The sequence below is a fragment of the Tenrec ecaudatus genome, chromosome 9, assembly GCF_050624435.1.
Source record: "Tenrec ecaudatus isolate mTenEca1 chromosome 9, mTenEca1.hap1, whole genome shotgun sequence".
Lineage (NCBI taxonomy): Eukaryota > Metazoa > Chordata > Mammalia > Afrosoricida > Tenrecidae > Tenrec > Tenrec ecaudatus.
In genome coordinates, this window is record NC_134538.1 from 122,209,283 (window position 1) to 122,224,882 (window position 15,600).

Sequence of the window (15,600 nt, forward strand, 5' to 3'; positions counted from 1 at the left end):
TGGACATATGGACTAATATCAGGTTTATGGACTTGATCTGGACTGGGCTGGGATATTTCTCAATATTCAATTGCTCTTGTATATAAAGTTCTTTCTTATACACATACAAGTGTCTATGAATTTTTTTTCTCTAGTCTACCAAGACTAACACATTAAGAAAGAAACAGACAGGGAAAAAATGATGAGCTGTCACATTGTAGGAATCCCAATAAATTATATAAAACAAAATACATATGAATTGGTGATTGGAAAACTGATCTGCTCTGTATATCTTTGACCAAGTTACAATAACAAAGGTATTGTTGTTGTTTATTTTCTCCAAAGACCTGACATTTTAAAGAACAAGAACAAAGAAATACTGCATGGTTTAAAATTAAGAAAGGTGTGCATATCTAAATGCTAAGCAAATCATCAGAGAAGCTGGGTTATATGAAGAAGAGTGTGGCATTAGGATCAGATGAAGGCTTATTAACAACCTGAGATACGCAGATGGTACAACCTTGCTTGCTGACAGTGAGAAGAACTTGAAGCACTTGCTGGTGAAGATCAAGGATTGTAGCCTTCAGTACTTCAGTATGGGTTACAACTCAATGTAAGGAAATCCCAAATCTTCACAATTTTACCAATAGGTAACATCACGATAAACGGAGAAAAGGTTGAAGTTGTCAAGGATTTTGTCTTACTTGGACCCACAGTCAATGCTCATGGAAGCTACAGTCAAGAGATCAAAAGCCGAAGTGCATTAGGTAGCTCTGCTGCACCAGACCTCTTTAGAGCATTGAAGAGCAAAGATGTTACTCTGAGGACGAAGATGGGCCTGAGCCAAGCCGTGGTGTTCTCCCTTGCATCAACTGCATGGGAAAGCTGAGCGTTGACGAAGGAAGACCGCAACAGATCAGCGCATGTGAACTCTGGTGCTGCAGAAGAATAATGAACGTACCAGGGACGGCTACCAGGACAAACATCTGTATTGGAAGAAGTGAGGCAAGCGTGCTCCTTAGAGGCAAAGATGACAAGACTTCATCTTACACGCTTCAGATAGAGAGAAAGGACAGAAGAGTCCCTAGAGAAGGGCATCAGATTTGGTAAAGTGGAGGACGGTGAAAAAGAGGAAGGCCCACGTGAGATGGACTGATACAGTGGCTCGTCCATGGGCGCAGGCGCGGGAACAGTGCTGAGGATGGTGCAGGAGCAGGCAGTGCTCCGTTTGGTTGTACATTAGGGTCACGATGGGTCGGAGCCAACTCGAGTCACGTAACAAGCGAGACTCCATGCCCCATCTAACTATGACAGGGATGACTTGGCTCGACCCCATTGTGCCTTATGAAAATGAAAGCCAAATTTTACTTTCAAGTTTTTTATGAGAAGCTTGAAAGCCAGGGCTTCATGTGAAGTCTCCCAAATTTATAGGTGGGTCCAAAATGTAAAGGCAGATGGTGCAAGCTGCACATCAATGTGCATTTTGTATGCAGATATGGCAATAGCTCGTCAATTTAAAATCGTGGGTTTGGACTTTATAATGTCTGAGAATTAATATTTATCCTGAAAAAGTGTGTGCCTGTGCTTGTCTATGTGTGTGTTTTGTTGTGGTTGCTGTAGCAATTACCCCCTGGAAATGGGGAAGAAGAAAAGCTACACTGTGGGGTAATTTTGAAAGTAAACAAGAGTGGAGACATAAAGCCTGCTCTAGACTCCTCCACTGAATGCCCCTGGCTATTGTTCTGGAAGGAACAATTTAGATTTATGCACATAGAAAGTAGTTACGTACTCAACACCTCCCCCTTCTTCCTTATTAACAGAACTTCAATTTTGTATAGCAATTCACCCAAAAAGATGACTGCATTCCTAGCTCATAGACACATTCTAAATTGTTCATGCCAACTGTGGTCATTTATTTCCATTGCCAATAACTGCTTTACGGATGAACATGTGGTTAAAATGTGGCCACTGAATCATCAGAGGGGAAGTTCTCCAACAGGTGTCTCAGAAAGGTCTCTTACTCTTTAAAGGAACATAAAGGGGTGGTGGGGTGTGGTGCCCAATACACAAAAGAAATGCATTCTCTTTTGCTCTGCTGGACATCGATGCCAGCACCTGGCTGTGGCAGTTACACTGTAGCAGGCATCTTGCAATACTTGGGAGGAAGGCCTCTGTGCAGAGGCCAAAGGGGAAAGACAGTGTGGCAGAAACCGAATTGTTGTTTACACAGTGGTCTCCTTTTTCTTCTGGACTGACTGATGTACCACGAAGACTGCATTCTGGCCAATGAAATATGAAAGAACGTTGTGTGCTGTCTCCAGACCTAGTTTTTTTTTTAAATCATTTTATTAGGGGCTCATACAACTCCTATCACAATCCATATATACATCAATTGTGTAAAACACATTTGTACATTCGTTGCCCTCATCATTCTCAAAACTTTTGCTCTCCACCCAAGCCCCTGGCATCAGGTCCTCATTTGTCCCCCTCTCTCCCTCCTCCCCCTCCCTCATGAACACTTGATAATTTATAAATTACTATTTTGTCATATGTTGCTCTGTCCCACATCTCCCTTCCCCCACTTTTCTGTTGTATGTCCCCCAGGGAGGAGGTCACATGTAGATCCTTTGAAATAGGTTTCCCCTTTCCAACCCACCCTCTCTATGCCCTCCCAGTATCTCCACTCACACTCCTGGCCCTGAGGGGATCATCTGCCCTGGCTTCCCTGTGTTTCCAGTTTCCATCTGTACCAGTGTACATCCTCTGGTCTAGTCAGACTTGCAAGGTAGGATTCAGATCATGACAGTGGGAGGTGAAGGAGGAAGCATTTAGGAACTAGAGGAAAGTTGTATTCTTCATCATTGCTACATTGCACCTGACTGTCTCATCTCCTCCCCAAGACCCTTCTGTAAGGGGATGTCCAGTGGTCTACAAAGGGGCTTTGGGTCTCCATTCCGCGCTCCCCCGCTTATACACTATTGTAAGATTTTTTTTGTTCTGATGATGCCTGATTCCTGATCCCTTGACAGCTTGTGATCACACAGGCTGGTGTGCTTCTACCATGTGGGCTTTGTTGCTTCTGAGCTAGATGGCCGCTTATTTACCTTCAAGCCTTTAAGACCCCAGATGCTATATCTTTTGATAGCCGGGCACCATCAGCTTTCTTCGCCACATTTGCTTATGCACCCATTTGTCTTCAGCAATTGTGTCAGGAAGGTGAGCACAAAATGATATGATATTTTTGTTCTTTGATGCCTGATAAATGATCCTTTCAACACTGTGTGGTCACACAGGCTGGTGTGCTTCTTCCATGTGGGCTTTATTGCTTCTGAGCCAGATAGCCGCTTGTTTACCTTCAAGCCTTCAAGACCCCAGACGCTATATCTTTTGATAGCCGGGCACCATCAGCTTTCTTCACCACACTTAGTTGTTCACCCCCTTTGTCTTCAGCAGTTTTGTCGGGAAGGTGAGCATCATAGAACGCCAATTTAATAGAAGAAAGTATTCTTGCATTAAGGGAGTACTTGAGTGGAGGCCCAATGTCCCTCTGCTACCTTAATACTAAGCTTATAAATATGTGCACATAGATCTATTTCCCCATCCTCATGTAGAAATATATTTGCATATGTACATGTCTTTATCTAGACCTCTATAAATACCCTCTGCCTCCAGCTCTTTTCTCTATTTCCTTTGACTTCCCTCCTGTCCCACTATCATGCTCAGTCCCCACCAGGGTTTCAGCAAATCCTCTTAGTTACATTACCCTTGATCATGGCCAACCAGGCCTCCCACACCCTCCTCACCACCGATTTGGATCGCTTGTTGTTCCCTTGCAGGCTTAGTTTTTAAAAGAAGAAATCAAAACCAAAACACCATCACCACCACCAACAACAACAACAAAACAAACCCTCTCTGGTAATCCTCCACTCCGATTGCTGACAGGAAGCAAAAGACTCAGCAATAAACTCTGAGCCCAATGGGAAAAGAGCTATCAGATGGAAGGAGCCTTGATCCCTGAATCACCCTATGGAGGGCCACCTGCCAACTCCTGGGTTGAGCTATTCGCTGGGTAAGAAAAGGGGCTTGGTTGTGTTAAGTCATTTGGTGGGTAGGGCAGATGGCATACCCTGAGTGACAAAGGCAGAAATAATCCTAAGTCCTCGATGCAGATGTCAAACTAGTAAAGCAATGGTTTGGGTCTTTGTAACTGTGTTTCTTTCCATTGCTTATGAAAGTATGTTGATCGATACAGATCCTAAGTCTAACAAGTAATATGGGCATTGGGTCAAGCGCAATCTAGGCGTGGGACTGGCTATCTCAAAAGGTATGTAGAGGTTTCATTGTGCACCTTTAAAGGACCATTCTCAAAGGGGAATGTGGACCAATTAGATGCGAAGAAAGACCAAGAGGAGGGATCAGGAAGGTGCTTCCTCCTGTAGGAGGCTCACTTTCTTGGAAGCTTTTCCTTAGACTCTGGGAAAAATCAAAAGAAACATACCATTTTAAAGCATCACATAGATTGTTGCTATTAGGTGCCTCTTATTCAATGACCACTCCTAATAACCCCTTGTGTCAGCTTAATCTTTACAAGAGCCTATCGCCAAGTCTGGCCTTATCCCACAGAGTTGCGGAGTGGGTTCATACAACCATCTTTTTGGTTAACTCTGAAACGCATCAACCTTACGCCACTAGGGCTCCTTGTTAGGTATATAGGCAACAAACAAGGCAAACTGAATGCCTTCTAGTTGATTCTGAGTCATAGCAATACCATTGGATAGAGTAGAACTACTGCAGAGGGTGTCTGAAGCTGTACATCTTTACTGAGACAGACTGGTAGCAGGTAGTGAGTTCAAATTGTTGGCTTTTAGTTAGCAGATCTGGTTAGTGCCATCACAGCCCCTTTCCTACTTATATACTTGATTAGATAGACAGAGAGACAGACAGATAGATAACTCAAACTCACTGCCATCAAGTCGATTCTGACTCACAGCAACCCTATAAGACAGAGTAGAACTGCCCCTATAGGACAGAGTAGAACCCTATAGGACAGAGTAGAACTGCCCCTATAGGACAGAGTAGAACTGTCCCTATAGGACAGCATAGAACTGCCCCTATATGACAGTATAGAACTGCCCCTATAGGACAGAGTAGTAATGTGGGTTTCTGAGTCTTTACAGGAGTAGAAAGCCTCAGCTGTCTCCCGCCGAGCAGTTAGTGGTTTCAAATTGCTGACCTAGTGCTTCACAGCCCAACCCACATGTATGTCCTATGGTGGTGATGTCTCATTAACCAACACGGCTTTTGATGTGGTCATAATGGAGAGACTTAAAGGAGAGTTTATTAGATCTTTTAGGCAAAGAGGACCTACCTGCCCCTGCTCAATTTCCCCCCCCACCTTCCCTCCACCACACAAAGAATTTTAGGAAAGTATAGCCCTCGGGTGGGCAAGCTGCAGTACGTTAGATCGAGCTTGCAATTGACAACAAAGTGATGCTATTAACTAAGGAGGAACAGACTTAGAGGAACAGACATGAGACAGCATTTCCTTCCTTTGCAACTAGTCTTCAGGGACCTGGCTCGCAGGATAGGAAAAAGTGAACACAGAGTGGACAAAGGAAGCATGTTGGGGCTGTCGGATAGGCACTGGACTCTCACTGCAAGGTCAGAGGATCAAACCCACCAGCCACCGGTCAGACAGAGATGAGACTCTTTGCTCCCATAAATACTGACAGCCTCTGAAACCCCAGATAGAGCCCCATTGAGCCAGAAGCGCCTCAATGACCGCGGGCTTGGTTTTGAGGGGATACAAGTGTCAGTGCCACCTTTATCAAAGAATAAATATGAAAACTTTGGAAGTGCCTTTGTTATAAGATGTCGCTTTAATTTCTTTTATATAAAGTAAGCTTAAGAAGAAATGTATAGAAATAAACCTTGAGAAAACCCAGTTTCAATGGATTCCACAGAATAATCTCATTGTTTTGGGATAACAGAATATTTTAATGTCAAATATATTACGAAACATCACACTTGAAGAGTTAGAAATGAAAGATAACTAATGTCACAACATTTGTCTTCAGGAGCTTGGAGCCTCCTCACAGATAACAGCTGGCGTGTTATAACTTCTAACTGAACGAGTTCAGCGCACTTTCACCACTTTACAGGGGTGGGCACTGTAATCAACCACTCTGAGCCTCAGTTTCTTCATTTATATAGCCCTCCCACTGCCATCAAGTTGATTCTGGCTCATAACAACCCTGGGGAGGATTTTTGAGAGAGGAACAGGTAGCCATCTCTTTGCCCCTTTGAATTGCTAATGGGTCTGAACTACCAACCTTTCATTTCACAGCCTGGCACCCACCTGACAGCACCTCCAGGGTTCCCATTTACCTAAAAGACAGAATCCATTCTCTTCAGCACTGAACCAAGGAGCAGAGCTAAGCCATGAAAAGCACTCAGCGGTGACTGACATACAGTACTAACTCCACAGATGTCCTTGGGAGGACTCATGCACCTGACTCAAGCCATGATATTTTCAATGGCCTCATATGCATGCAAAAGCTGGACAATGACTAAGTGAAACCAGAGAAGCATGGGTGCACTTCGTTTGCGTGCTGGTGAAGAATATGGAAAGCAGCAGGGATGTTCCAGAGGGCAAGCAAATCTGCCTGAGAGGAAGCACAAGCAACATGCTCCTTAGACTCCGGAGAGGTGAGATTTCATGCCGCGTGCTTTGCACATGTTATCAGGAGAGACCGGTCCCTGGAGAAGGATATCATGTTTGTTAACATAACAGGTCAGTGGAAAAAGAGAAAGACCCTTAATGAGACATGGGGGTAACCATCCCCCCACAACTAATCACGGGTTCGGTAGGCACAATCGTACGGTTAAGATATATAAAGATTATAGTAAAATCATTGAGAAATAGGAGAGATGAGAGAGGGAGAGTAAAATAAAGAAGTCAGACATATTTCATAGTGGCATGCTTACCTCAGCTCCTTTTGTGGTACACGCAGAGGTGGGAGACAAGTGGGCAGGAGAGAGAGCATGAGGTTTTATTTCTAAACAAAACTTATATATCTTTGGGGACATGCAAACCCTCTGATTACAGATAACGATCTACATCATAGGAAGGGGTTGTAACATAGGCAATACAAGCAATAGGAGGGGAATGACCTAGGGGTGCATGCACAACAGTAAAGGGAGGGAATGGGGGTAGATATGTGGCAAGATGGGCGGACCCTGGACTCAGTATAGTAACCTAACCTTAGTCATCCTTGGGTGGTCTGGGCTTGCCTTCGGGCTCTCCTTCCAGGGAACAGTATCAGAAGGGAGAGGACTCTACTTAGGCTGAGTCAGACTATACAGTCTGGTTGCTCTAGATGTCTGATACCCTTAAGGAGAATAACCTCTGACCTCCTTTTGTTGACCTCCTAGTGGACAGTCATTTACCATGAGTAGCAAACAGCGTCTTGGGTTTGGCATATCTCGTGGGGAGACAACTTGGGGGAAATGTTCTGTATCCCGCAGAGATGGACTGAGACAGTGACTACACTACTGGGCAAACACATTGATAACTGTGGGGATGGTGCAGGATTCCATTCTGCTGTGCACGGGCTCCTTGGGTGTTGCAATCACGCAACAGCACCTAACAGCACCCATCGTTGCGCCAGCTCTCGCCCGTGCCAGTCTATTTCTCTTATAGGATGATGACTGTGGGGCACCAGTGCTAATAAAATGCACAGAGAGGTGGCGGAAACAGACCGGAGAATCACAGCTCAGATCTCCCAACAGGAGCCCAGAAGAAACGATCAACGAAGCAGAAAGTGCTTCTAAACAACCAGACACTCCCCTCCCCAACTCCACCCTCTTTTCTGCCTCATTTTCCTTAAGCCTGTCCCCTCGGCATTAAGATGTTTTCCACAAAGAGTTCCTCTCTTCATGTTTCTTTTTTTAACCAAGGGTGAGATGCATTTTCATTGCCATTTTTATTTCCTGTCTCACAAATTACCAAGAGGATTTGCCTGTTGAAAGCCCACGGGGGAGCTAATTGCCTTCTCAGCAAGTTCTTTGCAAATCCTCCCTCCAGAAAGGGTTTCCTTTGTCTGTATCTTGGTAGCAATCTACAGCTTTCAAGATTTGTAGAGCTTAGTATCAGAATTGTGCTAGGAGAGTCTACCCAGAAGTGGTCTGCCTCCGCATCCAATGAGCTCTGCCTGCTGGTCGATGTGACACTTCGGTGGAAGGGAGCCAAGAGCCTATAGTATTCCTGGGGAATATTGAAGCAGCTGCGGCCATGTGATTTAAAGCCTCTGAGAAGGGTGCTGCTGCGGCCAGCTGCGCACAGCGGCAGCCTAACATGAGGGCTGCAGGCAGCCCGCGCGCCGGGGAACTCCTTCATCAGCCGCTGCAAGAAAGAGACATCTGAAGGACAAACCTGGGTGCAGCCGGAAAGGTCCAGATAGGTGAGCTTGTGGCATCCATTCCCTAAATTCAGGTACTGTAAACCTTTGTCTGTGAACTTTTTGCAATAAGCCAAGCTAAGGTTCTGTAAATTGTGGAAGTTCCTGAAAAGACAAGGAAGAGAAGAGGTCAGCTTTGGTGGTTTGCTCGCTTCTTTCTTAAGCCTCTGTGAAAAAGAGAACTGTGTTAGGAATCTTTGCTTCCTTAGCCGGTCAACTGCTCCACTTTGTTGTGACCGCTCTCCCTGCCTTTACAGCAGGCTCTCGGGTCAGGAGCAGGTATACTTCCAGTCAACATCAATGAAAGGCTCGCCTAGGTTTTCAGGAAAGCTGGCTGGGACCGAGAGCGCTGGGGAGGAATGCGTGTCATTTGAAAGTTCCTTTGCTTTTGGAACTCAACTACAGAGCTTGCTGTTTTGCTGCTTTTGGGTTTTCTCTTTGGAGCACTAAAATAACATACAAAACCTCTACAAGAAACACTTTGTAAACATTTAAATAGAAATTAATGGTTCCTTTGGGGTGCTGCAGATTCCATCATTTATAAGGACTCTGAGCAGAAAGGAAGTAAAGTTGGGCATAGCTTATAAAATGAACTTGAGAAACAAATTGTTTGGGAAAATAGATTTGCGGATGCACGCTTTTGTAAATAGCGGCTTCCTTATTTACGTTTAAGGGAGGCTGGTGTGCAGAGCTTGCAAGTGGGTTCAGAAGAGGAGGCTGCAAGTGAGTGAGGGGGCATCAAGGTGAGGAATCAAAATGACATCGGGGGCTATCGATCTCACTGGCGTTGAAGCAGATTGAATGTGGCGTTACCACAACGACCAAAATGAGAGCTTCAGAGAAGAGGAGGGTCAGGAGGACAGCCGTGGCTTCTGTGCGAGCTATTGCCGTGTGGACGCTCCCTGGGCAACGTGCCAAGCCCTCCTAAACCTGGCACTTCTTAACAGTACAAGAACTCCCACTGCTGCCTGCTTTAGTAAGGGGAGTGGGGAACGTGGCTCTTGGTTTATGGTCCGCAGCAGTTTACAGCAAATGAGAAAACAGATAGAATCAAAAGGAGGGGGGAAATGCCTCTTGGCTTCAGAAAAGCTAATAAGGAAATAAAGGAATTTGCCTTCATACTTGTGGGAGTTGAGATGAGATATGCAAGCATTAATTATTGGTTGAAGTTACTCCTAAAATTCAAAAACCACATCTCTAGGCTATCATGATGCTCAATAGTGAACTACTTGATTGAAAATACACATTCTCCTCTGCTCTTAGCTGTGTTGAGGAGCATCAGCAGAGCAGCTGGGGAGACTCCTGTCCTCCCCAGTGGCTGGGTGGCCTGGGGCCTTCAAAGAGACAGCAGGACTTACAATATCCCAAAGCCATGCCCCCTCTCCAGGGGTCCTTGAATGGAGCTGGGCTAAAGTTTGGAAAGGTCTTAGAAATGCTTTATCTTCTTCTCCCCTGGGGGTAGGCACCCCATGACTGCAACTGAGGGAGGGAGTGGGGGCAGGGACTAATTGTAACAATCCTCCAGCTCTGTGATTTAGAGAGAGCAAAGTGAGTCAGGCAGCACAATACAATGGAGAAGACACAAGGTTTTGGATTCTGACCAAATGGGATTTGAATCCCAGCCCTGACTCTGACTGCAACTTCCCAAACCTCTTAGATTGTTTCACCAGCTGGCCAGTGAGAGGATGATATTCTCTTTTTTGACCTTGACTAGTTAGAAAGCCTCAGCTTTCCTAAACCTCAGTTATCTCATCAGAAACATAGGTAGATGTGAGCATTCTCTACGTTTAGAAGTGAGAGGATGAAATGAGAACATAGAAGTGATTGAGTTACTGTTGGGGTGGGTGTTTTTAAGGTCAAAGGAAATACGTTCATAGATAGTAATCATATGTTCATCTGCATACAAACACCGTGATAAAGCATCACTTTTACTTAGAGATAGGAATCCTGGGGGTCATGTGTTGGGCTGCTAACCTCACTGTCAGCAGCTGCTTCTCCTGCTTTTGGAATAATGTGTTTTTTATAATTGTGTCATATTTAGGTGAGAATGACTCGAGCTGTTGCTGCCGGGTTGATCCTGAGCCACAGGGACCCTGCAGGACAGAGTAGAACTGCCCCATCGGGTTTCTTGGGTTGTGATCTGTGTGAAGCTGACTGCCACATGCCTTTCCCTTGGAGTGGCTGGTGGGTTCAAACTGCCAACCTTTCGGTCTTGAAAAGTCCCCCATGACTATGAATATGACTCCAGTTTTACACATTTTAGTTAAGAGTTTGGTGAAAAGAAATGCTTGTTCTTCCTCATCAAAATTCAGGGACCCACGAATCATATCACTTCTTCCTAGGGAGATCAACTGGTCCCAGGTGAAGTCTCCGGGCTTAAGCAGCAGTTGTTCATTTGATTAGATGGTTCCTGGGTTGAACGTCCTGGGTGAACCTCTTCCAAGTAGAGCCTTTGGAAACCATTGGTTTGAAAGCGAAGCATACTCATCTTACGTTCATCTTACGTGGCCCCGCAAATCCTTCCAGGGACGTAGAGTTCTAGAAACATACAGCTGCCGTGGATAGGAAAAGCCTCAGTTGACAGCGGACTCACACTCACTTGGCAAATATTAAGCAATGCTGTTACTGTTTTATTCTGATTTGTGGCAAAGAAATGTGTTCCCTAAATGAGTAAGTTTCCTCATTTCCCCAGGCTAGGGCCCATTTGATAATCCGAAGTCTACTTTGGGGTGGAATGCTTGCAGGTTCTGTTTATCTTTCCTTAATCATTGCGAGCTAAGCATTTCTCGCAGGGACAATCATCTCTTATCTTTGTGATGTAGTTATTTCTCTGCCGCGCCTCTCCTCCTCGGGTAGAATTTATCACTCTTAAAGAAACCACGGGTGTTTTATTTTCCTCTTTCTTTGGCCTTCTCGCCCTCGGTTAAGGAGCTGAGGCCTGCTGTCAGAGATCCCCAACACCTGCGAGAAGGACGCCTGGAAAGAATGTAAAATTATACATGTAAAGAAAATTTTCTCTGGAGTTCTGCCCAGATAAGGCCTGGCCTGTAAAAGGGTGTTGCACGTTGGTTCCTTTGAGGCGCCTGCTGGGCTCTGGTCTCACAGAGGCAGTTTCTAATCACCCAATAACTAACTGCAGAATGTCTATGCGCAGAGATCTGGTCGCATAGTTTCAGGCTGGACTTCGAGCTTGTCCAGGAAAGGCAACAGCTTACTCCGTCACATTCTGATGGGCACTGGTGGAGCTCTATAACTAGACTGTCCCCGCCATTAAGAAGTTCCTAAACTAATGGAAGGGGCTCTTCATCCACTTGAGAGAAAAAAATTAAACTCTGCTCCCTTCTTATTATGAGGCGTTGTTGAGTATTTTGACTTGTGGTGAGTCCATGGGACAGAGCAGCGCTGCCCTATAGGACGCTGTCATCCCTATGGGGACATCGTCACCAGGTCCTTTTCCCACGGAGCTGCCGGGTGGCTTCGAAGCATTCGGTTGGCGATCTGCACTCGCGGAGTTCCCCACCGAAGCATCTTAGACTCCGCGAGGAGCAGAGATCACAGGAGCGTCACCCCTACTGAATGCCCAGAGTGCCTGGCACGCCGTGCGTAAGCATGGTCACTAGGTGAACACATGCTGTGACAAGAATCCAGTAGAAAGACAGATCCTGGTGGGCTACTGGGAGGTGGTGTCATTTGCGGTGTCCAGGCTGAGGCCCGGCAGAGGGAAGGGGAGGGCAATCCAGGGGAAGAAAACGCAGCCCCAGCATTCAGATCACCAGAGTTAAGGACTTCTCTTGGGAAACCTGGGCAGATACGACTGATCCTACCGTTCAGGGACGGTCAGGGAGGAGTCGAGATCTCCTTCACGGTGAGAATGGAATAGTGAAGGGAAGGAAGCTGGAGACAGAACCACAGGGAGAACCACTGCCAAGTGAGGTGCTGAGAGTGCCACCTAGCATGTGGCAGAAGGAATAAATAGAAAGTGTTTAATTCAGGAAACATTTAGAAGCAAAACATTTCCTGGAATGGGCATTCTATGGGAAGCCCTCTCTTTCAACTTTAGAAAACTGAGCGAGCCCATGGGAGGTGAGGACAAATATTCAAGTAAAAAACTGGCAAATCAATATTGCCAAGAAGGGCAAGCAAATTACATTTTTCTTCTGGCACATGAGCGCTCTGAAAAGCAGTACCCGTGGCAATGCAGAGAGCCTGAAAGAAGCAACAACCAGCATGTCTATGGTCATTTCTAGTTAAAAAAAAAATACTTTTGCAAACCCCAGCATGGTTTAAACAATGATAGGCAAGGCAAAAATAAAGAATCATTGTGAAATCTATTGCTATTACAGAGAATAAAATCAGTGTACATTTTTCATATGACCCCCAGAAAATCAGTATCATGTACTATTTATTCTGAATAGTCATTAAATGGCAGAAACTAGATGTTAAAATCCAAAAGAAATTTCTTACTTTGGGGCCTATATATTTTTTATGCCCACCAAGAGCATAGTTTCACAATGAAGTAAGAATCCCTAAAAAGTTATGCATGGCTATAGCATTATATTAAATGTCCTAGGGGAATAGGTTATTTAAAAGCATGATCTGGAAAAAATATGCTAAGTAACTGTACACAGATGATAGAGAGAGATAGGCAGTCAGCTAGGTAGATAGATATTCCCAAATCATCCACTTCGCAGGTTCATATTCTCACATATGGATTTTATAAGATATCCCCTCGATAGCTAGATCTATGTGTACACATGAGAAGCCCGTTGATGCAGTTGTTACACACGGGGTTGCTAGCTGCGTGGTTGGCGGTTCGAACCCACCAGCCATGGCAGCGGACATTATGCCAATCCAAAAGCTCTGCTCCCATGAATACACGAAGTCTAGGAAACCGAAATGCCATGTTTGCAGTGCTTGGTGTCATCTACGATGTAGCTGCTCTTCAGCCATTAGTGTTCCTGCATCACATCTGCTCTTGAGTTCATCTCTCAGTTCACGCGGGATAGCCTAAAGATTGTATTTCGACTCTTGTGCACTCATTTTCATTTTCTTCTGGACTAGAGACCCCTGAAAGGTGGAAATGCTTCCAGGCACGGTGGCAGTATTTACAGTACAGAAATTGGTACACCCTACTTGTCAGAGCTTTTCTCTGTCCCATCTCCCAAGCGCCACAGCCTCTGGGACAGATGTAGATAATGCATTATGCTGCAGAGCTGCGTGCGGGGATAACAATTATGTGAAAGAAGATGATAGGCCTGAATGGAAAAGGAAAACAATTTTTATCTGAAAATAAAAGAATTCTCAAGATAAAGCCTGAATGGATTCAACAGAAGCATTAAACAGGAAACGGTTCCTTTAGGGAGAATGAGAGGGAGATTTTAAATGTATTAGACATCTTGTCTCAAACTGGGGAATCCAAGTTATCTTTCATTTTTAAGCAGCCAGCAGAATTCACAATAAACTGCACATAGCAGAAAGCAGAAACAATGTGTAGAACAATAACATGAAAATCGCATTCTACAGCCTAGCTTGGTGAATGGGGTCTGGGGTCTTCAAATCTTGCAAACTGCCATCTAAGATAAAACTACTGGTCTCAGTGGTGAGAGTGGTAAAACCAGGAGGGTGGAGGGAAGGTGGGGGAGAAAGGGGGAACCGATGACAAGGATCTACATATAACCTCCTCCCTGGAGGGTGGACAGCAGAAAAGTGGGTGAAGGGAGACGTCGGACAGTGTAAGATATGACAAAATAATAATAATTTATAAATTATCAAGGGTTCATGAGAGAAGGGGAGGGAGGGAGGAGGGAAAATGAGGAGCTGATACCAAGGGCTCAAGTAGAAAGCAAATGTTTTGAGAATAATGATGGCAACAAATGTACAAATGTGCTTGACACAATGGATGGATGGATGGAGGGATGGATGGATGGATGGATGGATGGATGGATGGATGGGTAGGTGGATGGATGGATGGGTGGGTGGTGATAAGAGTTGTTCGAGCCCCCAATAAAATGATTTTTAAAAATTTAAAGAACAACAACTCGCTGAAGACAAATGGGTGCATACGCAAATGTGGCGAAGAAAGCTGATGGTGCCCGGCTATCAAAAGAGATAGTGTCTGGGGTCTTAAAGGCTTGAAGATAAACAAGTGGCCATCTAGCTCAGAAGCAAAAAAGCCCACATGGAAGAAGCACACCAGCCAGTGCGATCACGAGGTGCCAAAGGGACCAGGTATAAGGCATCATGCAAAAAAAAAAAAAAGAATATGTGTATATATATATATATATATATATATATATATATATATATATATATATATATATATATATACCACATTGAATGAAGGGGGAAGTGCAGAGTGGAGACCCAAGGCCCAAGTGTCGGCCACTGGAGATCCCCTCATAGAGGGGTTTAGGAGAGGAGATGGGTCAGTCAGGGTGCAAGGTAGTACCGACGAAAAGCACAGCTTTCCCCCAGATCCTGGATGCTTCCTCCCCCCAACTACCATGATCCGAATTCTACCTTGCAGGGCTGGATAGGACAGAGGCTGTACACTGGTACATATGAGGGCTGGAGGCACAGGGAATCCAGGGTGGATGATATGTTCAGGACCAAGGGTGTGAGGGGCGATGCTGGGAAAGTGTAGGGTGAGTGGGTTGGAAAGGGGGAACTGATTACAGGGATCCACATGTGACCTCCTCCCTGGGAGAGGGACGGCAGAGAAGGTGGGGAAGGGAGACTCCGGATAGGGCAAGATATGACAAAATAACGATGTATAAATTACAAAGGGCACATGAGGGAGTGGGGAGCGGGGAGGGAGGGGGAAAAAAAAGAGGACCTGATGCAAAGGGCTTAAGTGGAGAGCAAATGCTTTGAGAATGATTGGGGCGGGGAATGTATGGATGTGCTTTATACAATTGATGTATGTATATGTATGGATTGTGATAAGAGTTGTATGAGTCCCTAATAAAATGTAAAAAAAGAAAAGGGGGGGGGAAAGAAAGAAAGAAAAGAAAATGATTAGGGCAAAGAATGTATGGATGTGCTTTATACAATTGATGTATGTATATGTATGGATTGTGTTAAGAGTTGTATGAGCCCCTAATAAAACGTTTAAAAAAAAAAGAACAACAAAAACTACTAAATTAGAACCACCACTAATAAT

General features: G+C 44.9%; 2 protein-coding genes across 2 annotated transcripts in view; one reads left to right on the forward strand and one right to left on the reverse strand.

The window, feature by feature from the left end:
• FBXL13 (F-box and leucine rich repeat protein 13) overlaps nucleotides 1-15,600 on the reverse strand; it is a 245,272-nt gene that overhangs the window by 91,821 nt on the left and 137,851 nt on the right. The window contains exon 12 of the mRNA XM_075557360.1: nucleotides 8,414-8,543. Coding sequence (XP_075413475.1) covers nucleotides 8,414-8,543 — 130 coding nt within the window. The remainder of the gene's footprint in view (nucleotides 1-8,413; nucleotides 8,544-15,600) is intronic.
• LRRC17 (leucine rich repeat containing 17) overlaps nucleotides 8,314-15,600 on the forward strand; it is a 40,710-nt gene continuing 33,423 nt past the window's right edge. Inside the window, exon 1 of the mRNA XM_075558504.1 lies at nucleotides 8,314-8,473. The gene's annotated coding sequence lies outside the window, so the exon portion shown is untranslated. The remainder of the gene's footprint in view (nucleotides 8,474-15,600) is intronic.